This window comes from Suncus etruscus, chromosome 17, assembly GCF_024139225.1.
Source record: "Suncus etruscus isolate mSunEtr1 chromosome 17, mSunEtr1.pri.cur, whole genome shotgun sequence".
Classification (NCBI taxonomy): Eukaryota; Metazoa; Chordata; class Mammalia; order Eulipotyphla; family Soricidae; genus Suncus; species Suncus etruscus.
Window position 1 is genome coordinate 42468137 of NC_064864.1, and position 24279 is coordinate 42492415.

The window sequence follows — 24279 nt, forward strand, 5'->3', positions numbered from 1 at the left end:
TAATTTAACCAATATTTAAGAAATAAATGGGTGGAGGTTGTAGAAAATTAGATTCATTGTGTGTAAAGTACCATCTAACATGGTATATTTATAGGCTCTAGAAATTGGAATGCAGACATCCTTAGGATGGTAGGGAGGCATTGTTCTACCTATCATAGTCACCTATTATGATTACTATGTCTTCATCAATTAAAGCCTTTTATTACTAAAGGCTCTCTGTCCCTAGTAAAATTTCTTAATTTTCATCCTATTTTCTTGATGTTAATGTAGCTTTATTAGTTTTCTATTATAACCGCTTTTATTTTATGTTATTTTATGGCATTTTATTTTTACCCTCTCCTTTTTAACAACCGTGTATATCTTTATACTTAAAGTATGTTTCTTTTTTTTTTTCCTTCCAGCTTTTGGGTTACAACCAGTAGTGCTATTCCAGATAACAATATAAATTTATATCTATAATAGAAATATAATATGTTTATCTTAGAATTATTTGTTTTATAAAGAAAATAAGAAAAAAAACTGCTATTGAACCACAAATTTACTATTTTCACTGTTTTTCATTATTTTTGAGATTCTAGTCTCCTTGTGTTATTACCTATCTAAAGACTCTTTCATTATATCTTTGGGGACTTCTAGGGGTTGATAGGGAAAAGAGACATTCATTGACCTGTTGGCAAGACCATGTAGTGGATGGGTGGGGGAATCCAATCTGGGCCTCCTGTATGCTTTTTATGCATTGAGCTCAGTATTTGGAGTATCAAAAAAATCATTATTTAACTTTAATTTTCCCTCTTCCTCTCCCTCCTCCCCCTCCTCTTCTTCTTCCTCTCCTTCCTTTCTCCTCCTCCCTCCTCTTCCTGTTCTTCCCCCACCTCCACCTTCCTTTCCCCTTCTCCTCCTCTTGTCCTCCTCCTCCCCTTCTTCGCCTCCTCCCCTCCTCCCCTCTTTTCCTTCCTCCCCCCCCACCCCTCCTCCTTCTCCCTCTTCCCCCTCCTCCCCTTGCCTTCCCCGCCTCTCTTCCTCCTCCCCTTTATTCCCTTTTCTCCATCCTCCCCTTCCTTTCCTCTCCTCTTCACCTCTCCCTTCCACTCCCTTCCTCCCCCCCTTCCCACATCTCCCTTCCCCCTCCCTCCCCCTCCTTCTTCTTGATTTTGGCCCACACCAGGGAGCAGTCAGGAGTTTTTCCTGGCTCTGCGCTCAGAAATCTCTCTTGGTAGGCTCAGGGACAATATGGGATGCTGGGGATCGAACATGGGTTGGTCCTGGGTCCTCCATATGCAAAGCAAATGCCCTGCTGCTGAGCTATCATCTGGCCCTTTAATTTCTAAAGAATCATTTTGTTGGATATAGATAACTAGTTTTCCTTAAACATTTTAAACATATTGTTTCTTTCTTCTGTCATCCAGTTTCTATTGTCAACTTAGCCATGCCTTTGTCTTTGGTAAAAAGTGTAATTTTCTATATGAAAATTTAAAAGATAGTCTCTTGTTCTCAGTAGTTTGGCAACACATGTCCAGGTATGATTTTTCATGTATTGATTTTTTTTTCTTGAGTTACTTTGAATTCTAACTTGTTGGCTCTATTAATGCTAGCATCTTGATTCTGAGTTAATATTTTTTCACCCAACTTGGGAGAAATTTAACTCTGGTTTATTAATAAAAAATAAAAGTTCTACCCTGGGGCTGGGCAATATTACTGTGGGTATAGCACTTGCCTTGCACAGAGCCAAGTCATATTCTGGCACCCCATATGGCCTCTGAAGTAGGCCAGGAATGATCCCTAAGTACAGAGCCAGGATTAAATCCTGAGCACCACTAGGTATGGCTCCCCACCAAATAAAGACATATACAAAACCTATGCTCATTGCAGCACTATTTATAAAAATTAGATCCAGTTTGTGGTATCTATACACAATGGATACCTACTTGACTATGAGAAAATGGAAATGATGACTCAGCTGGAGTGATAGTACAGCATGAATAGTGCTTATCTTACACATGGTTAACATGGATTTAATCCTTGACATTCCAAGCACAGAGTGAAGTCCCTGAGTGAAAAGCCAGGAGTAATCCTTGAGTATCTCTACATGTGGCTCAAAAGCAAAACAAAAAACAAAGCAACAACAAAATCCCCAAAACAAAACAAACAAAAAACAACAAAACTATGGCTGAAAAGAATACATTAATAGATTCTAAGTATTTTTGTAGTCCCTAAATGACTGCTGATCCTAGAGCCACTGCTCTAAAAAAGAACGAATGAAATAGTTAAGAACACATAATATTTATCTTGAATGATATTTCAAAAGTAGCTGACAAACAAAATGCATTTATTTTAAAAGTGATTTCTCCATCATAAAATAATTCTGTGCTTACTTGATTCTATTCATGCTATTGGAGAGTGTTAGGATAATGAATGAATGCTTTCCTCTGATCTATCTCTGTGAATAATGATTATTGAACAAGTTATAGATTCTTACTGAGTAATTTTTGTATACTGATATAATTATTTATCCTTATACCCACTATAAATCTTTCAAACTTCACACTTTGTGATATATTATCTAGATAGTCTGTGGTCAAGATGCCAAAGAGGATTTTAATTTTCCTACTTGTTATAAGTATCCATAGAAATACAATTTTGTTAATAAAGCATTTATAAAGAAGGCATAGCCCTTGGAATGCTGCAAACCCAACTTATAGTCCAAAATCTGCTACTTTCTACCCAAGTTTTAAAATTTTATACAAGCTGTAAGCTTTTGAAAGAGAGAAATTAAGAACAATACTAATCTCATTTGGCAATCATCAGCAAATAAAAGCTTGAAATAGTGCCTCCCACATTGTTATTATCATAATCATTGATATTGTTATTTTTTCTATAACAAATGCCCAATTAACAGCTTTCCTAAAATGGTTGAATTGAATAGTGCTATTCTGGTACAAGAGAAAAATTAAGAATTTATACAAACATGTTATAAATGAAATACAAATAAGCAACATTAGAAAAGGATAAGGTTAGTAAAATGGAGAACATTTTTTAGATATGATCATAAGGGAAAGACTATAAAAGAGGATGAAATGTGAGTTGAGTCTTATGAGATGAGATCTTTTTTAATCACACTAAAGGGGGAGTGTAGCAATTCAGGTATAGGGATCAGTAGAATAGAAATTCTGAGGCAGAATGCATGTATGCATGTGAACTTTCTAAGCTCTGAAAGATCATCAATGTGTTCAAACAGAATGAGGGATGGCAGAGTGGTACCAAAGACAATCAAAAGGGAACAGAAAGAAAACAAATGGCTTTAGAGAACAGAGTGAAGTTTGGTTTTTAGTCTAAATGCAAAGGAAATTCACTGAGGAACTGTACTTAGGGGAATGGTAGGATACTTAAAATCTATTTAATCTATGAGTCACAAAAACAAATACACAAAAATGAAAGCATTTAGAACTTTAAATCTTAGAGACACCAAGTAGAAATTTAAATAAAACATTTTCACTTATGATTAAGGTTGTTGATTTCCAAAAGACCAAGAATTGTTTGGGAATACAACTTTCACCTATTCCTTTTCTTTTACTCTTTTCTCCTTAATATGCAAGGATACTGTGACAGAATTAAGATCTAGGGAAGAGAAATTTTAGTTTTAAGGGGAAAGAGAAAAGTTTAAGGTTGTGAGGACCACAGTAGATAAAAGATAATTTAAAAGATGTTGTGGGGATGAGGGGATGGGGCGATAAACTCAGTGGGTTGAACATTTGCCTTTCACTCAGCAGACCTGGGTTCCATCTTGGCATTCCATATGGTCCCTCAAATCTCCCAGTCGTAATTTCTGAGAGCAGAGGTGTGAGCAGAACCATGAGTAACCCCCGAGCACTGCCTGGCGTGCCCTCTGCCCCAAAAGAAAATGTTGTGGCATAGAATACTCACAAAAACAGAAGTGTAAGAATCCAGAAAAAAATTAGAAAGCCATTGTGAAACGCTGAGCATTCCAGGACAAATGACAGGAGTCTTACAAATACTAAATCTATCCTACCAGATCATTATCTTTACAAGTCAAGAAACATAGGGTAATAGATCTTTGCCATTGTAAGCGTCTTCCTTTGAAGTTTATCTTTTTCTTATCATTAATTCATTCCATTCCTTTCATACTCTTTTTCATTTCTATTGTTCTAGGCTATTTCATATTAGTGACTCTTTGTGTGAGTGTCTTTTGGGGGGCCACACTGGGCGGCACTCAGGGGTTACTCCTGGCTTTGCACTCAGAAATTGCTCCTGGCTCGGGGGGCCATATGGGATGCCAAGGATCTAACCACATCTGGCCTATGTCAACTGTGTGCAAGGCAAACGCCCTACCACTGTGCTACCGCTCCAGTTCCCACATTAGTGACTCGATGTTAGTGAAGGGCCCTACCTTTATATAATAAAGTATTTCTATTTTTACATAATGCAGGATATACTAACTGAAATTATTTTCTCTTGCTGAAGTAGCACTGTACAGCTGTTGGTTGGATGGCTGATAATCAATCATTCAGAGTCCCTGGGTTCTCCTGAATATCACTTGAGAATTCTCTCCCCCCCAAAAAAAAAAATATTTCCTCTCTTAAACAAGGACAATTATCTTAAAGATAAAGTCTGGGGGAGGCTACATTGTAATATCCAGATTTCTATTACCTCTAAACTAATGACAGATCAATCTAAAAATGTACAACAAATCAGAAATCTCTAAATTGTCTTTTTTTTTTCAAACAAAAAATTATGTAACAATTGACTGCTTCATCAGTCAATTCTTATCAGAGAAGCTTTGAAGTTAGTTTTTAATTTTTTATAGGATGAAGGGTAGCTTATTAAATAGCAGCTATTTATTTAATAACAACTAATTATTTTTCACTTTGCAGCCACTGATAGGAAGAGGTAAAATGGCGAATACCTACTGTTGCCAGGTAACTGCATCCACCGTACTTCCTGCCACCTTCATGAATCTGCACAGAAAAAGAGGAACAAAGATATTTCAACTTAAAGTAAAATATAACCCCAAGATTAAAATAATATCATCTGAGATATAGATCAGACCATTTCTTAAGCAGTTACATGGGCTTTTCTGAGAAAGTCTACAACCATAATTATGGTTTTTCCATAGCTTTTAGAAGTTAAATGTACAAGAAGTGAAAGTAATCTTTCTTTTAGTTCACAATACATCCTTTCTATCTGAAAGTCAAAACTCCAATACATTATTATACTTATATCTATCATCCTAAGTCCATATCTCCTTAACACTTTCCTTATGATCAAAACTCCCTCTACCTTTTATTCCCTAAAAACTCTGAGCTCTGAAGAGGAGACAAATAAGTGATAACACTTCCCAAGAGTGACAAAAAAAACCTGGATATTTATGAAGAAACTTAGGCATTTCTTTCTGAAGAAAACATGAGAAATTAAATTTTTACACTAGTATAAATCATTATAAAATATACCCAAAGACTACCTTTCACAGAAATCCAAATGTAGAAACATGACTGCCACATAGGAAACCTAATCATTTCTGGAAAAGTTAAGTGGAAACTAAATGTCATCTGATTAAAAAAGTTTAGCTAAGAAGTCTGCTTCTGAGCAAAGTACACAGCAAAACCTTGTTAGGAACATTCCTTACACCCCACACTCACCCCACCCCACCACCCACCTTTCTGTGCTCTGGCTCCAGAAGAACCAAAGGGCAGGGAAGGAGCATAAAGGAGCTTCACAGATGCTATGGAGTATTATAGTCATATGAATAACTCAATCACCCATATCCCCTTTCCTCCTCATTCACGTTGTTCTGAGGCAACATGCTGGCATATTTGAGAGCATTACCACCCACCCATACACGAAATCAATCTCAACTATTTAAGATACTACTTTTAGCCTGGAAAAGATTTTTTATTTTTATTTTATTTCAGATGAAATACAATATTTAATCAAGATATTATAAATCAAAATTCTTCCTGTAGGAGTTAGAGAGGTTTTTCAGAGAGGCTCTGTGCCTTAGTTCAGCACAGTCTTATCAAGTAGAAACATGGACATAGATTAAAACAGAGGTTCAGGTTTGCATTGACATTATAAGAGAAATGAGCTTCTGCAGTACTGCAATGAACAAAGAATAGATACAAGGTTAACATCAAACAAAAGTTTATAAAAGATGTGGAATATTAAGAGGGAGAATAGGGAAGAAAGAAATAGGGAGGGAGAATTCATGAAGTAGCAAAGGAAGGGGAGAAAGAGAGGATGAGAGGCAAGAGAAGGGTAGCAGAAAGAGATAAAGAGGAAGACTCTGAGGAGAAGGATGACTGACTGATGATGGGGAGGCTCAGCTTGGATCTTGTTTGTATGGCTCTACCTTTGTCTCTTCAGTCTGAAACTAGGGTCTGGGGAAAAGAGTGTAGGAAATAAATAGAGCATGTTGGTTTGATTAAAGTACCAAACTTTTTTGATGGGAAAGACCAAAATATCCAAGGGGAGTAGTAGAAATATCATTTTTACTACCAGGCATTAATCAAGTGGCTATTAATGGTCCCATTGAACAATATTACTAATTTCTCTAATGGATAGAGGTGTTTTTTTTCCCCAGATTTCCACCTCAGTAGCCCAATTTTATGTAATTATACAGAGCATCTTAGAAGCACTTCTCAAGAAGCTAAGTACCATTTGCTTTGGGAACTCATGTAGTTTTCTTGTTCTTAACTCTTTTTCCATGACCCCAACACACACACACACACACATACACACCCCCAACACAAACACACACACACACACATACACACACACACACACACACACAGACCTGAGTCTGGAGGATATTCAGCTCTCCACGAAATTCTAGGATCTGGTGCCTAAATTTCTTTTCGACCCTGTTAAGTGATATTCTCTGTCAATAAACACACAGCCTGCTTTTATGGGGCAGAAGGATACAGACAAATAGAGGATGAAAAATAGAGGGTCAAAAAATAGAGGATGGGGCTGGAACAGTGGCGCAAACGGTATTTGCTTTGCATGCGGCTAACCTAGGACAGACTACATTTCGATCCCCTAGCATCCCATATAGTCCCCCAACCCTGGAGTGATTTCTGAGTGCATAGCCAGGAGTAATCCCTGAGTGTCACCGGGTGTGGCCCCAAAAGCAAACAAAAAGAAAAACAAAAAACCCAGAGGGTCTAAAAGCAGATTAATATCAGAAAATAATTCCTGCCATATATGTACTCAACAGTAGAAACTTGTTGATAAATTTTAAAGTAGTAGGATCTAAAAAATAGTGGTATAGATAAAATACCCCTATTTGGTATATTAAAAAATTAGCCTAATTTAGAGATGTGTTACTAAAATTAAAAATTTAGCAATACATTTACACGGGCATAACATTTTAAAAAATTATATAACAGCTCTGAAAGTATTTTAAGCAAAATTGACTCCATTTATATTAAAATAAACATGAGGGTAATATATTATTGTGTTTTCTCTTCTAAAATGTTTCTATATTTTTATGTATAATTTAACATAATTAATATTTCAAGTAATATTGGGAGTAGGGTTAAAGCTTAGTGGTAGAAGTCATACCTTGCATATGAAGAACCTGGTTTTTATCTTGGCATTGAAAAAACAATCAGACCCCCACTTTAGCAGGTAAATGTACATAATATTAAAAATTTAAGGAGGCCAAGTCTTTTAGGGATTATCAGATTTCATCAAATTCATAACGTTTTTGCAGACTAAATCCTGATTCTTTGATTCCAAAGTTTACCCTTATTCTTAGAAGCCTGAGCTATCATCAAACGTTTTCACTTTTAAAAAACACAACAGAGGGGCCGGGAAGGTGGCGCTAGAGGTAAGGTGTCTGCCTTGCAAGCGCTAGCGGAGGACGTTCGATACCTGGGCGTCCCATATGGTCCCCCCAAGCCAGGGGCGATTTCTGAGCGCACAGCCAGGAGTAACCCCTGAGCGTCAAAGGGGTGTGGCCCAAAAACAAAAACAAAAAAAAAAACACAACACAGCTTTAAAATGCAAGAAAAATAAAACTTTTACCTTGAGAAAAATACCACCATATTTATCAGAAATGTCAAAAACATGAGCACCTTCTTTACTTGGTTCCTTCATCTTAAAGATGTTAACATTTGAATGCTTATTAATAAGAAAATGTGTTGGGGAAGATATCAACTGACTCAGGGAATTGCTATAGATAATCACAAAATAATTAATCATAAAGGTTACTTTGTATATAGCCATTACAGGAACTCTATGGTCTAAGAGAAAAGCTTTAAACATACTCAGTATTGAGTCTGGCACTGAAAGAAGTAACATTAGGATTCTGCCACGAGAGCAGGCCACATTAAAGGAGCAGCATTAAAGGAGCTAGGCAAAAAATGTCAGGGTGACTATTCTCTGGAGCCCAAAGCAGCTTTCTGTAAGTCAGACCTCTAGTTGCTTCATCTATAGAGTTTGAATCTAACCTTTATCTTTAATGAAATATAAGTTCTGATACCATTTACATTTGTTTGACTAGTACCCAACACAATATTGTAAAGCAGAGATAGCTTCTCATTCATCTGTATTTGCTGGATTGATGCTTAGTTTAAACAAAGAGGAGACTGTCGGGATCAGATTTCAGTTTTGGGAAGATTCTTTTGGCTCAAAGTAAAAAGTACTGATGTGGATTGGCAGGAGATGAATGGAGAGAGATGAAGGCTTTGAAATGTGAGGATGAAACAAGACACATCTGAGAAGCACTCCTTGGGGATTCAGGTGGGTGAGTTTTCATGCAGGGATTGGGGTTCTAAAAGAGGATGCAAAGTAATAACTATGGTCAGGTACTCAAGATGGGCAACTCAGGAACAAACTTTTGATACTTATGCTGGTGAATGTATTCCACTCCTCAATGATCTTGAATGAAGCATTCATTGATAGTAACACATATACATTGACAAGCAAAGTAAGAGGAGGAAAACCATCAATGCCATAGCTAAAAAACCTGAGCAGGTCATTAAGAACAGATCTTATTGTGTACATTAAGATTAGAAATATATAGAAATAAAGTCTAAAAAGCCTATCTTTATTTATGCATTGTTCTGCAGTAAATTGGTCCTAATATAATCTTACATTATCAATAGTAGCATTATAAAAATAGAGGAAAAATGAGAAGTAGGAATATTAAAAGTAACTAATACAACATCCCCATCCCTCAAAATCTATAATTGCATATTAAATATAAAATATAGTAGAAATTTTAGACAATAATATCAATTACAGAAAGTTAAAAGAAAAATATATTGTCACCCTTTGAACTATGCAAAGACCAAGATTACCAACTACTGAAGACTGACATAGACAGCCAAGGCTGGGCAGAACTTACCCTGGGATCAATAAAAAAGACCCTAGCCTTGGCTTCGACCTAGGATCTGTACAGAATCCAAGCTTTCCAATCCCAGGAGTCTGACTGTAACAACTGCGATGGAATAGAATTTCTGGAATCATAACTTAAAAACTCTATTCCAGGATTTGCCCAAGGATCTGCGTAAAAACCGAGACCACCAATTATAAAAGTCGGATTACAGCAACAGTGATGGAACAGAAGAACTTCTAGAACTATGAAGAAAGACTATCCCTAAGCTTCATCCTATTACCTGTTAAATACTAAGATATCGAGTTAGAGAGACCTGATTATATCATCCACAACTTAGTGGAAAGATGCTTGGCACCATGAAAACACCTTGGGGAGAGACAAAGACGGTGTACGAAGCCTGTAGTGGTTCTCATGACAGCATGCTTCAAGGGTGAAGAAACCCAAAATCTCTTAGCCCAAGGGAATTCCCTTTCTAACTTCCCCAATACTTACTATGCCTTTGCAAAAAAAAAAAAAAAAAAAAAGAAGGCGAAGAAGCACAAACCTCTTTATATAGTTGCTGATTGGGTTTTTGTTTTTTCTTTTTTCTTTGTTTTTTTTTATTGTTTTTTTTTTGTTTTTTTGGTTGTTTTTTTCTTGTTTTCATTTTGTTGGTTTTTTGATTGTTGTTGCTTTGTTTTGCTCTGTTTTGTTACCTTTTTATTCTTTTTTCCTGCCTTCTTCTAAATTGATACTTATAACACCTAGAAGGACTCCTCCTAGTTTTTTTCTTTCTTTCTTCTTTTCCTTTTTATTTTTCTATATCTCGAGTCATCTTGCTCAGTCTCATAAATCAAGGGGGATAAAAAGGAATGGTACCAGGTCCAGACACTTGAATGAACATTTAGTGGAAATAAAAAATGGTCAGACCTGAACATCAAACCCAAAGTCAGTGACAACAGAATCTATACCTAATCCACAGCAAGCAGTACAAGTGGGGATCAGTTATACTAGTATTCTGGGAGGTAAAGGAGGGAGATAGGTGATGCATGCTGGGAATAGGGGTGGATAGAGGACATCATTGGTGGTGGGAATGCTCCTGACTCACTGTCACTATGTCCCTTAAATATTACTGTGAAAGATTTGTAATTCACTTTGGCCACAATAAAAATTTAAAAAAAAAAGGAAAATATGGGGCCGGGCGGTGGCACTAGAGGTAAGGTGCCTGCCTTGCCTGCGCTAGCCTTGGATGGACCGCGGTTCGATCCCCCGGCATCCCATATGGTCCCCCAAGCCAGGAGCGACTTCTGAGCGCATAGCCAGGGGTAACCCCTGAGCGTCACTGGGTGTGGCCCAAAAACCAAAAAAAAAAAAAAAAGGAAAATATATGAAAAGACCTAGTAAGATCTTCAGTAAAAAATTCCTAGGGGTGTACCATAGGAACATAAAAACACAATACCATAACAATATCATAATAAAAATACAGTAATAAAAATGCCGTCTACATGCCTATGTTCACTGAAGCACTATTTACAACAGTGAGAATCTGGAAACAACCCAAGTGCCCGATAACAAATGATTGCCAAAGAAATTGTAGTACATTTACACAATGAGATACTATGCAGCTGTTAGAAAAGATGAACTAATAAACTTTGCTTATACGTTGATGGACAAGGAGACTATTATGCTGAATAAAATGAGTCAGAGAGAGAGGGATAGACCTAGAATAATATCACTTATTTATGGGATATAAGAAAAATAAAAGATAATAAGGTAATAATATCTAGAAAGGAGGACCAGCAGGACTTTGATAGGAAGCCTGCCACAATTAGTGAAGCAGTGCAGTTAGGGCAAATCGACCACTATGACAATAATAAATGGAACTGATCACTTAGCACAATAACTGGGTGTTGGATGGAGATAAAGTGATAGGCACAGTATCTCTTCATTAACAATAGTGCAAACCACAGTGTCTAAGAAGGAAGTAACAAGGAGAGAGAGAGAGAGAGAGAGAGAGAGAGAGAGAGAGAGAGAGAGAGAGAGAGAGAGAGAGAGAGAAGCAAAATGCCTGCCTAGATGCAGGCGGGATAGGGAGGAAGAGAAAAGGGTACATTGTGGTGGGAAAAGTTCATGTGAAGGGGGCATACATTATAAAACTGAAACTCAACTTTGTAATCACAATGTATAAATAAAAATATAGTTGGATAACAATGTGTGATGAAGTTAAAAATTTTAAAGAGATCATAAAAGATCTTAAACTAATTCATGAGTTAATAAATCCTCAAAGTATGTGAAAAGATGAAAATAGAAGTCTTCAATAAACTCAACAAAACAACATAAGAATCATTCGAGTCCCAGAGACACAAGAAGAAAATCCCCAACAAGAATGAACAGTCAAGGACATCGCAGAGAAACTCCCAGAGCTAAAGAGTGTGTGCAACCAAATATTGCATGCCCAAAAGTACCAGCTAAAAGAGACCTGAAGAAAAACATTTCAAGATACATCCTAGTCAAAATGATGAATCCCACAGATAGGGATTGAATACTGAAATCAACAAGATTTCAGGGAAATTAAAATCAAAGTAGAGTCCTTAAGATTTACAGCACATTTGTCATATGAAACTCACAGCCCAAAGGCAATGGTGGGATATAGTGACAAAACTGAATGAAAATGAAATGAATGTTTCAGCAAGAATATTTCATCCAGTCAGCCTCACATTCAGGTTAGAAGGAAGGATACAGAGCTTCATGAATAAGCAACAGCTGAGAAATGTTACAGACTCAAAACCAGCCTTAAAAGACAAACAGAAAGGTCTACTACTTTAAGACAAGACAAACCAACAGACACACCAAACTCCTACATAAAGATGACACTAAATTCCATGACAATTATCTCTCTCAATATTAATGGACTAAATGTACTAGTTAAGAGCACAGAGTGATAAAATGGATCAAAAAGCTGAATCCAACATTTTGCTGCCTACAAGAAATACATCTGAATATTCAGAACAAACAGACTCAAAATAAAAAATTATAGATCAACCATTCAAGCAAATAATTCCCTTATAAAAAGCTGAAGTGGGAAAAAAGGCTGAACTGGGTATATAATATCAGATGACACAACTTTAGACTTAAAAAATTATAAGGGACAAAGATGAACATTTTGTACTAATCAAGGGATATGTACAACAGGATGAAAGCACACTCTTAAATATATACACACTTAATGAGGGACCAGCAAAATATTTAAAACAATTGTTGACGATTCTGAAAGAAGATATCAATAGCAACACAATAATAGTGGGAACCTCAACACTGGTATGTCATCCCTTGATAGGTCAACCAAGCTGAAACCTAACAAGAATATACTAGCTCTGAATGGAGAAATGGAAGAAAGTGGTCTAATAGGTATATATAGGGCTCTTCATTCCAGAAAACTGGATATACATTCTTCTCCAATGCACATGGGTGATTCTCCAGGTTAGAACACATGCTAGCCCACAAAACATACCTCCATAAAATAAAGAGGATAGAAATTATATGAACTACCTTCTCAGATCATAACGCACTGAAATTAGAATGCACAAAGGAAAAAGCACCTGGAAATTAAACAGCTCACTACTGAACAACCAGTGGGTCAGAAATGAAATCAAAGAGGAAATCAAAAGATACCTGGAAACAAATGCAAATGAAGGCACAAATTATCAGAATTTGAGACACAGCAAAAGCTAAGAGGTACTAAGAGGAAAATGTATAATTTTTCAAGTACTCATCGGGAAGGAAGAATGGGCCTACATAGATAATTTAATTACACAGCTTATCTAGGTAGGCAGAAGGAAATAACAGAGCTTAGAGCAGAAATTAATGAATCAGAAATAAAAAAAATCCAAAAGATCAATGAAAGCAAAAGTTGTTTCTTTTAAAAAAACAAGATCAATAAACCACTAGCAAAATTCACAAAGAATATGAGATAAAACTTAATAAACCAAGTTAGAAATGAAAAGGGGAGATCTCTACAAGAAAGTCAATGAGTAATCAGAGACTACTTTGAGAGATTCTATACCACAAAACAAGAGAACTTGGAAGAAATGGATAAATTCTTGGACTCTTATAATATTCCACGATTGAACCAACATGTTTAGCATATCTGAACAGAACCATCACTATTGAGGAAATTAAAATAGTAATCAAATCTTCTCAAAAAGAAAAGTCCAGGCCCAGATGGATTCACTAATGAATTCTTTCAAACCTTTCAAGAGGACCTACTACTAATCCTTTTTAGGCTCTTCCAGGAAATTGAAGAAATAGAAACACTCCCAAATCATTTTTACAAAGCTAATATCACCTTGGTAATCAAAATCAGAGATGCTACAAAAAAAGAAAACTACAAACCAATATCCCTGATGAACAAAGATGCAAAACTCCTCAACAAAATCCTAGCAAATGGGATCCAACGCCTCATCAAAGAGGTCATACGCATTGATAAAACAGGGTTCATTCCAGAGATACTAGGATGGTTTAATATATGCAAGAAATCAAAGTAATATACCATATCAACAAGAGAAAAATAAAAACCATATGATCATATCAATAGATGCAGAGAAAGCATTTGATAAGGTCCAACACCTATTCATGATAAAAACTCTCAAGAAAGTGGGAATGGAAGGAACTTTCCTCAATATAGATAAGGCAAGCCCTTGGCAAATATTCTACTCAATGGAGATGAACTAAAAGCTCTTTCTCTAAATTATCATACAAGACAAGGTGCCCTCTCTCACCACTTTTATTGAACATAGCACTGGGAGTACTTGCCATAGTAATTAGGCAAGTAAAAGATATTAAGGGCATCCATATAGGAAAGGAAAAAGTCAAGCTCTCACTGTTTGCAGATGACATGATACTATATTTAGAAAATCCTAAAGACTACCAAAAATCTTCTAGAAATAATAGATTTATAAAGCAGAGTGGCAGGCTACAAAATTAACACTCAAAAATCAATGGCCTTCTTATATGCAAATCATGATAGAAAAGAAATAGACATTAAAAGGTTAGCTTCGGGGGGCCGGGCGGTGGCGCTAGAGGTAAGGTGCCTGCCTTGCCTGCGCTAACCTTGAATGGACCGCGGTTCGATCCCCCGGTGTCCCATATGGTCCCCCAAGCCAGGAGCGACTTCTGAGCACATAGCCAGGAGTAACCCCTGAGCATCACCGGGTGTGACCCAAAAACCAAAAAAAAAAAAAAAAGTTTAGCTTCATTATATTTTAATCATGTTTTATTCATTACTTATTTTAAAATAAGCAATATTATCTTACTGCCTTTAGCAATTATTGAAGAGCAGAAAAATTCAAATAATTATTGGGGAGAGGGGGTATTTGGCCACACCTACTGTGCTCAGGATTTACTCCTGACTCTGTGCTCAGGGAATCACTCCTGGTGGGGATTAGGAAACTATATGTGGTGCTGGGATCTGAATCTTGGTCAGCATTTGTAAGCTAAGCACTTTACTCACTGTATTATTTTTCTCATACCAAGAAAAAAATTATTAAGAATGTGTTCTGGGGCCGGCGAGGTGGCGCTAGAGGTAAGGTGTCTGCCTTGCAAGCACTAGCCAAGGAAGGACCGCAGTTCGATCCCCCACGTCCCATATCGTCCCCCCAAGCCAGGGGCAATTTCTGAGCACTTAGCCAGGAGTAACCCCTGAGCATCAAACGGGTGTGGCCCGTAAAACCAAAAAAAAAAAAAAAAAAAAAAAAAAAAGAATGTATTCTGGCTTTTCTGCATGAGGAAGCAAGAAGACACCACAGAACATAATCTCCAGGGCCCAAACTCGGTAAACTGGCCCCACTCAATAAGGTAGGTGCTGATCCCTGCCGTGTGTTTGGGCACAAGAGAGCCATTATAAAGGACTGCTGTCTTACTCCCTGTCTGCTTTTCTGCAGTAGGCAAAGTAGCCAGCTAGGTATTTTCTCAGATAAGGTGTTTAGAGTAGAAATATGGAGGGTGCTCAGAGAACTCAAAGAAAGCATACATCGAGCTGAGCAGACCACAAAGATAGAACTCATAAAACTCCAAAATGAAATAAGAGGACTGAAAAACTTGGTAGATGAAATGATAATATCAATAGAAAGCCTCTCCAACAGAGTAACAGCAGCTGAGGATGGAGTCAGTGAGCTGAGCGGAAGAATAAGATGCAAAACAACTCCACACATCAGAAGAGATTGGAAAAGAACCTTAAAGCAAATGATCAGACAATGGATAAACTACTCAAAGAATGTGAACAGCTGAAAATAGAAGTCTTTGATAAACTCAACAGAAACAACATAAGAATTATTGGAGTCCCAGATACCCAGAAAAATAATAATAAGAGGAGCTGGAGAAAGAGTGAGAAGAGGAAGAAGGGGAAGTAGAAGAGTAAGAAGAAAAAGGGGAAGAAGAAGAAGAAGAGGAGGGAGAAGAGGAACAAGAGGAAGAAGAAGATGGGTGAAAGAAGAGGAATATGAAGAGAAAGAAGACAAGAAAGAGGAAGAAGAAAAGAAAGAAGATGAAAAAGAAAAGAGGAAGAGAAGGAAGCTAGGGATGTGGTTCAATTTGTAAAGCAGATGACTTTTAGGTGTCAATGCCTAGACTTGACCCCAGATGATCTCATATTCATGCTCTAAAATTCTCACAAACTGTATGAATTTGTGTATATCTGTATGTATAAAAATATGTATATGTCTAGCCATTGGTGGCAAGAAATATACACTGGTGAATTATAAGTGTTGGACATTGTATAACTGAACAACTCTGTAACTGTGTATCTCAAAGTAATTCAATTAAAATTATTTAAAAAATATGTGATACACTTATGCATGTTCACATCTAATAAATCAACCATAAAAAATAAAGAAATGAGAGACAAAACATTGATAAAAAACAATATACATATAATGTTTAGATGATTGTGTAATGATTGTGCTGTCATGTAATGTTTATTCTATAGCAAAAAATGTCACACTTGTTCTAATCCACTTCTTTCTTTATTTTTTTATTTTATTTAATTTTTTTATTTAATTTTTTTTTTTTTGGTTTTTGGGCCACAACTGGCTTTGCTCAGGGGTTAATCCTGGCTATCTGCTCAGAAATAGATCCTGGCAGGCACAGGGGACCATATGGGACGCCGGGATTCGAACCAACCACCTTAGGTCCTGTGTTGGCTGCTTGCAAGGCAAACACCGCTGTGCTATCTCTCCGGCCCTTAATCCACTTCCTTCTATTGATAACTATTTGCTTAAATATGAAGCAGAACTCCCAATAAATCAAACTCAGTTCCAGCTAAAAAAAATAAAAAAAGAAAAAGAAAAGAAATCTGAATCAGGGCCAGAGAGATAATACAATGGGTAGGGTGCTTGTCTTGCACTCTGTGGACCCAGATTTGATCCTGGCAGCCCATTTCTCCAAGTCCACTAGAATGATTTATGAATGCAGAGCCACAAGTAAGTCTTGAGCAGTACTGGCTATAGTCCCCCCACCCCCCCAAAATCTGAAAGAGTAGAAGGACCTGAGAAACTAATGTGAGAAATTGAGATGACAATCAGGAAACCATAAAAAAAGAAGATATAATAGTTTATTTTTGGTAGATAGCCCAAGTTGTTGAGCACACTTTTAGCATATAAAGGGGGTTGAGTTCCATCCTGACATTGTATGTCCCAAACCCCAGCACTACCAATGTGGCCCTGGCAGGTCCCAAGTACCACTCATTATAGCCAGCCCTATAGCTTGGAAAGGCAGGGAAAGAACGTGTGAAGAGGAAAGGAAAGCAAGCAAGCAAGAAAGAAAGCAAGAACGGAAGGAAGGAAGGAAGGAAGGAAGGAAGGAAGGAAGGAAGGAAGGAAGGAAGGAAGGAAGGAAGGAAGGAAGGAAGGAAGGAAGGAAGGCAGGAAGGCAGGCAGGCAGGCAGGCAGGCAGGAAGGAAGGAAGGAAGGAAGGAAGGAAGGAAGGAAGGAAGGAAGGAAAAAAGAATGTGTTCATGTAAAATTCTTTAAGTCTCATCCTTTCTTTTTATCTTATAAAATATGATACTAAATTTCCATATGAGGGCCCAGAGAGATAGCACAGTGGCGTTTGCCTTGCAAGCAGCCAATCCAGGACCAAAGGTGGTTGGTTCGAATCCCGGTGTCCCATATGATCCCCCATGCCTGCCAGGAGCTATTTCTGAGCAGACAGCCAGGAGTAACCCCTGAGCACCACCAGGTGTGGCCCCCCCCAAAAAAAAACAACAACAAAAAAAAAAAAACAAAAAAAAAATTTCATACAAGAACATTTCTTCACTTATTCTGAGAAAAATATAATTTGAAAATTATGTAAAAATTTTGTGTTTCTAATGACTAGGATAATCAAATGTAAAAAAAATTCCACGAATTGTGAGATCACCCCAGGCATGTGTGTTTCTAAATCCCAGGAAGATGGGTCTAAAGAAGCAGGGTAGTGGCAAAGAAATAATAAGGCAAGCCAGCCAGGAGAGTGTAATGGAGTCACTGGCTTCTCATGGCTTATCCCTCATGGTATCTCCAGAGTTAAAAGCCAGAACTTCTATTTGATTCAACCAATTCCCATACACATGGGAGAGGGGGCAGGTGGAGAGTAATCCAGGTGGACTTGTACATATCAAAGGAAAGATATACTGGAAAGGGGATGGGGAGTGCCTTTGTTTTGGGTTAATAGCCAGGTGTCATCTTACAATTCCACCCTTTATGTTTAAAACAGAACAAATAAATGAGAAGAACTACAAATTTTTGTTTTACTGTTCTCCACCAGAGGTGGGAACCCCCAATCAGAACATTCTCAGAACAACCAGCTTTTTCTTTATCTTTGTATTATACATATCACCACATTTTTGTGATTGAACATAAACCTTAAAGCTTTTCTGCAGATACTTAATTTGAAAATTCTTAAACATTCTTACACCTATCAATTTATTAAAAGTCTAGAACAGTGACGGCTAGCCTTTTGGAGCCCGAGTGCACAAACTGCCGCACAATGCCCAGTCCTCCCAATGGCTAGTCCAGCCCTGTTGCCAGGTAAGCTGCAACGCAGACACTGGCACACTCGCCTCCTTTGTGAAGGCCTTGCAGCTGGCACGCGGGAAGGTCCACAATTAATAAATTCGTAAAATGTATAAAGAGTTTTTAGATACTAAAATCTTGTTTTTAAGGTATAATTGACGTGCTTGGCACTTTGAGGAAATTCTTTGGTTTTGTGCCGCAGTTTGGGCACTCGGGCTCAAAAAGGTTAGCCATCACTGATCTAGAACATCCATGTTCCTTTTCTATAAACTTCCTTAAATAAAATCACAAGAACATTTCTGAAGATATGTATACTGTTTGAAAATAAGTTTGCTAAAACATTCTTATAATGAGCACTGTAATAAGAGTCTATAGTATCCAAATTCCTTTTCCATTGACTTCTGTGGACAAAGACATTAGAAAATTTTTGCAGATCTAATCTGAGAATAAGTTGCTAAACAACACACACAATTAAGTGTAGAATTAATTAAATTAATATAATTCCTTGATGGCGGTGGATGATGGTGGATGGACGGTGAGGCCTTTCTTTGCCAGCCTGGGCCAGTCCTTGATTAATAAAAGAGGATGGGGTGAGCTTTTGTTTTCCTGACTTCTGCCAGTCAAAGGCAGGGACCTAATATTGCCCAAAAGCCACAAAGTTTAAAGTATAAAATTAAAATATCAGTCTTTTCTAAAAACAGAACTTTTCTGCAAAATACACCTGTAGCTTAAATTTTCTTAATGCTTATTTAACTAAGCACTTATCTTGGAACTTCCTTGTTCCTATTCATTAACTTTCCCTAAACAAAATTACAAGAACATTTATACAGGAAATACAGCTGAAAACAGGCACAGTAAAACATTATGCAATTAGAAACATTATTATAGAGGGAGGGACTTCAGAGCATAAAAACCGGCTATCCTTTGCAAAAGCTGGCTCCCTGTGTGTGACACCAGGCGGGGAAAATCCGCGAAAGTACACCGGCCCAGTGGGGCTCAGCTGTGAAAGACTGTGAGTGTGACCTGTCTATGTCTGTCTACTGTCCTCTTGCGTGAAACTCTTGCGAGTGGGGCAAAAAGAGCCTCTAGAAACCTCGCTCGCCCAGACGCCATTTTCAGGGAGGGACTTCAGAGCATAAAAACCGGCTATCCTTTGCAAAAGCTGGCTCCCTGTGTGTGACACCAGGCGGGGAAAATCCGCGAAAGTACACCGGCCCAGTGGGGCTCAGCTGTGAAAGACTGTGAGTGTGACCTGTCTATGTCTGTCTACTGTCCTCTTGCGTGAAACTCTTGCGAGTGGGGCAAAAAGAGCCTCTAGAAACCTCGCTCGCCCAGACGCCATTTTCAGGGAGGGACTTCAGAGCATAAAAACCGGCTATCCTTTGCAAAAGCTGGCTCCCTGTGTGTGACACCAGGCGGGGAAAATCCGCGAAAGTACACCGGCCCAGTGGGGCTCAGCTGTGAAAGACTGTGAGTGTGACCTGTCTATGTCTGTCTACTGTCCTCTTGCGTGAAACTCTTGCGAGTGGGGCAAAAAGAGGCTCAGAGGAGCACGGCCGCTCCGCTTCGCTACGCGGCCGTGCACTCTTTCTAAGGAAAGAACTCCATTGCAACAAGAAGGAAAAATCACACTAAGAACGGCGCTATATCACAGAAGCAAACATTTCTCTCTGGACTGTCTTCTCTGTTACATGCTCGGGCCTAAGATTTGACCCAGTGTGAGGCTTCATCCACGGAGGACTCCCCTCCCTTAGAGGCAAGTCAGCCCATCCAGAAAGGGAGGAGCCAGAGGAGTGTGCTGCCTACATCATATAGACAATGAATACCACTACAACACGTAGAAAAACCCACAATACAAATGTGACAATGGGGAAACAGCGCAGGCCAGCATCAGACATAGAGAATGAAGATGACAATTCTGAGGACCAGATAATGACTGAACAACTAATCAACCTCTCAGATAAGGACTTTAGACTAGCAATATGGAAGGTGCTCAACAGACTCCAAGAAACCATGGATCGAGTTGAACAGAACACTAATAAGAACCAAGAAAATATGAAGGCAGAAATGACAAAACTCCAAACTGAAATAACATGTCAACTAACAGGCCTGAAAAACTCAGTAAACGAAGTGAATGACAAAATGGATAAGCTCTGGGACAGGGTATCAGAAGCTGAGAATAGACTTGGTGCTGTGGAAGATGAGATACATAACAATTCCATACAGCAGGAGAGAGATTGGACAAAAAACTTAAAGCAAATGAGCAGACAATGGAAAAATTAGTCAAAGAATGGGAACAGACGAAAATAGAAGTCTATGATAAGATCAACAGAAACAACTTAAGAATCATTGGAGTCCCAGAGACCCAGGAAGAAAATTTCCAGGAAGAATCAATGGTCAAGAACATCATTAAAGAGAAACTTCCAGAGCTAAAGAATATATGTGATCAAATCCTGCATGCCCGAAGAGTACCAACCAAAAGAGACCCCAGAAAAACCACCCCAAGACACATCCTAGTCACAATGACAAATCCCACAGATAGAGACAGAATTCTGAAAACAGCAAGATCAAAAGGGGGGAAATCATGTTCAAGCAAGCTTCCCTGAGATTTACAGCAGACCTGTCACCAGAAACGCTCAATGCCAGAAAGCAGTGGTGGGATATTGTTACAAGACTGAATGAAATGAATGCTTCACCTAGAATACTATACCCAGCAAAACTCACTTTCCGGTTTGATGGAAGAATACATGGTTTCACAGACAAAAAACAGCTCAGAAACTTCACAGACACAAAACCAGTCTTAAGAGAAAAACTGAAAGACCTAATCTAAGACAAGACTACCCAAAAGACACACCAAATTTTGAAATAAAGATGGCGTTATATCCCAGGACAATTCTTTCTCTCAACGTCAATGGACTAAATGCACCAGTTAAGAGACACAGAGTGGCTAAATGGATCAAAAAACTCAATCCAACCTTCTGCTGCCTACAAGAAACGCACCTGAATAGTCAGAACAAACATAGACTCAAAATAAAAGGCTGGAGAAAAGTTATCCAAGCAAACAACACCCATAAAAAAAGCTGGTGTGGCCATACTAATATCAGATAATGCAAACTTTATACTCAGGAAGGTTGTAAGGGACAAAGACGGACATTTTATATTAATCAAGGGGTACGTAGAGCAGGAAGAATTCACTCTCCTAAACATATATGCACCGAATGAGGGGCCAGCAAAATATTTAATACAACTGCTGACAAATCTGAAAAATAATATCAACAACAACACAATAATTGTGGGGGACCTAAACACGGCTTTGTCAACACTGGACAGGTCAACCAGACTGAAACCCAACAAGAATATACTAGACCTGAGGAGAGAAATGGAAGAAAGAGGCCTAGTGGATATATATAGGACACTCCATTCCCAGAAACCTGGATACACATTCTTCTCCAATGTACATGGGACATTCTCCAGGATAGACTACATGCTGGCACATAAAACATACCTCCATAAGATCAAGAGGATAGAAATTTTGCAGATTACCTTCGCTGACCACAAGGCTCTGAAATTATTTGTGAACTCCAAAGGGACTCAGAAGAAACACTTTAACACCTGGAAGTTAAACAGCCTCATGCTCAATAACCAGTGGGTCCGAGATGAAATCAAGGAGGAAATAAAAAGGTTCCTGGAAACAAATGACAATAAAGACACAAACTCTCAGAACTTATGGGACACAGCAAAAGCAGTACTGAGAGGAAAATTTATAGCTTTGCAAGCACACATCAGGAAGGAAGAAGGAGCTTACCTGAGTAGCTTAATGACACAGCTAATAGAACTAGAAAATGCTCAACAAAAGGACCCAAGAACAGGAAGACAGAAGGAAATAACAAAGCTGAGAGCAGAAATCAACGAAGTGGAAACTCAAAAAAACAATCCGAAAGATCAACGAAAGCAGAAGTTGGTTCTTTGAAAAAATAAACAAGATTGATAGACCAATGGCAAACCTAACAAAGAAAGAGAGAGAGAGAAACTTGATAACTCGTATCAGGAATGAAAAAGGAGAGATCACTACTGATATGACAGAGATTCAAAGGGTAATCAGAAACTACTTTGAAAAACTCTACGCCACTAAAAATGAGAACCTGGAAGAAATGGATAAATTCTTGGACTCTTATAATCTTCCACGGTTGAAGGAAGAGGATGTAGCATATCTAAACACCCCCCATCACCATTGATGAAATTAAAACAGTAATCAAATGTCTGCCGAAAAACAAAAGCCCAGGTCCAGATGGATTCACTAATGAATTCTTTCAAACTTTCCAAGAGGAACTACTGCCAATCTTGGCAAGACTCTTTCATGAAATTGAACAAACAGAAACACTTCCAAATAGCTTTTATGAAGCCAACATCACCTTGATACCTAAACCAGACAGAGACGCTACCAAAAAAGAAAATTACAGACCAATATCACTGATGAATGCAGATGCAAAGATCCTCAACAAAATCCTGGCAAATAGGATTCAATGCCTCGTTAAGAAGATCATCCACTACGATCAAGTAGGTTTCATCCCAGGAATGCAAGGCTGGTTTAACATCCGTAAAACTATCAACATAATACACAACATCAATAACAAGAAAAATAAAAACCACATGATCATATCAATAGATGCAGAGAAAGCATTTGATAAGGTCCAACACCCATTCTTGATCAAAACTCTCAGCAAGATGGGAATGGAGGGAACCTTTCTCAATATAGTGAAGGCCATCTACCACAAGCCAGTGGCAAATATTATCCTCAATGGAGAAAAACTGAAAGCCTTCCCTCTAAATTCTGGCACAAGACAAGGCTGTCCTCTCTCACCACTCCTATTCAACATAGCACTGGAAGTACTTGCTATAGCGATTAGGCTAGAAAAGGATATCAAGGGAATCCAGATAGGAAAGGAAGAAGTCAAGCTCTCACTGTTTGCAGATGACATGATACTCTACTTAGAAAACCCTAAAGACTCTATCAAAAAAGCTTCTAGAAACAATAGACTCATATAGCAAGGTGGCAGGCTACAAAATTAACACACAAAAATCAATGGCCTTTCTATACACCAACAGTAATAAAGAAGAAATGGACATTAAGAAAACAACCCCATTCACAATAGTTCCACACAAACTCAAATATCTTGGAATCAACTTGACTAAATATGTGAAGGACCTATACAAAGAAAACTATAAAACTCTGCTCCAAGAAATAAGAGAGGACACACGGAAATGGAAACACATACCCTGCTCATGGATTGGCAGGATTAACATCATCAAAATGTCAATACTCCCCAAGGCATTATACAGATTTAATGCCATCCCTCTAAAGATACCCATGACATTCTTCAAAGAAGTGGATCAGACACTTTTGAAATTCATTTGGAACAATAAACACCCTCGAATAGCTAAAGCAATCATTGGGAAAAAGAATATGGGAGGAATTACTTTTCCCAACTTTAAACTGTACTACAAAGCAACAGTTATCAAAACAGCATGGTATTGGAATAAGGATAGGTCCTCAGATCAGTGGAATAGGCTTGAATACTCAGAAAATGTTCCCCAGAGATACAACCATCTAATTTTTGATAAAGGAGCAGGAAATCCTAAATGGAGCAGGGAAAGCCTCTTCAACAAGTGGTGTTGGCACAATTGGATAGCCACTTGCAAAAAATTAAACTTAGACCCCCAGCTAACATCATGTACAAAGGTAAAATCCAAATGGATTAAAGACCTCGATATCAGCCCCAAAACCATAAGATATATAGAACAGCACATAGGCAAAACACTCCAGGACATTACAGGCATCTTCAAGGAGGAAACTGCACTCTCCAAGCAAGTGAAAGCAGAGATTAACAGATGGGAATA

At 38.0% G+C, this 24279-nt stretch overlaps 1 protein-coding gene across 3 annotated transcripts in view; it reads right to left on the minus strand.

Moving 5' to 3' along the window:
- Nucleotides 1-24279, minus strand: part of HPSE2 (heparanase 2 (inactive)) — a 722966-nt gene that overhangs the window by 214484 nt on the left and 484203 nt on the right. For all 3 annotated transcript variants that reach the window (XM_049790877.1, XM_049790876.1, XM_049790875.1), the window contains one exon: nucleotides 4926-4973. In XM_049790877.1, coding sequence (XP_049646834.1) covers nucleotides 4926-4973 — 48 coding nt within the window. The remainder of the gene's footprint in view (nucleotides 1-4925; nucleotides 4974-24279) is intronic.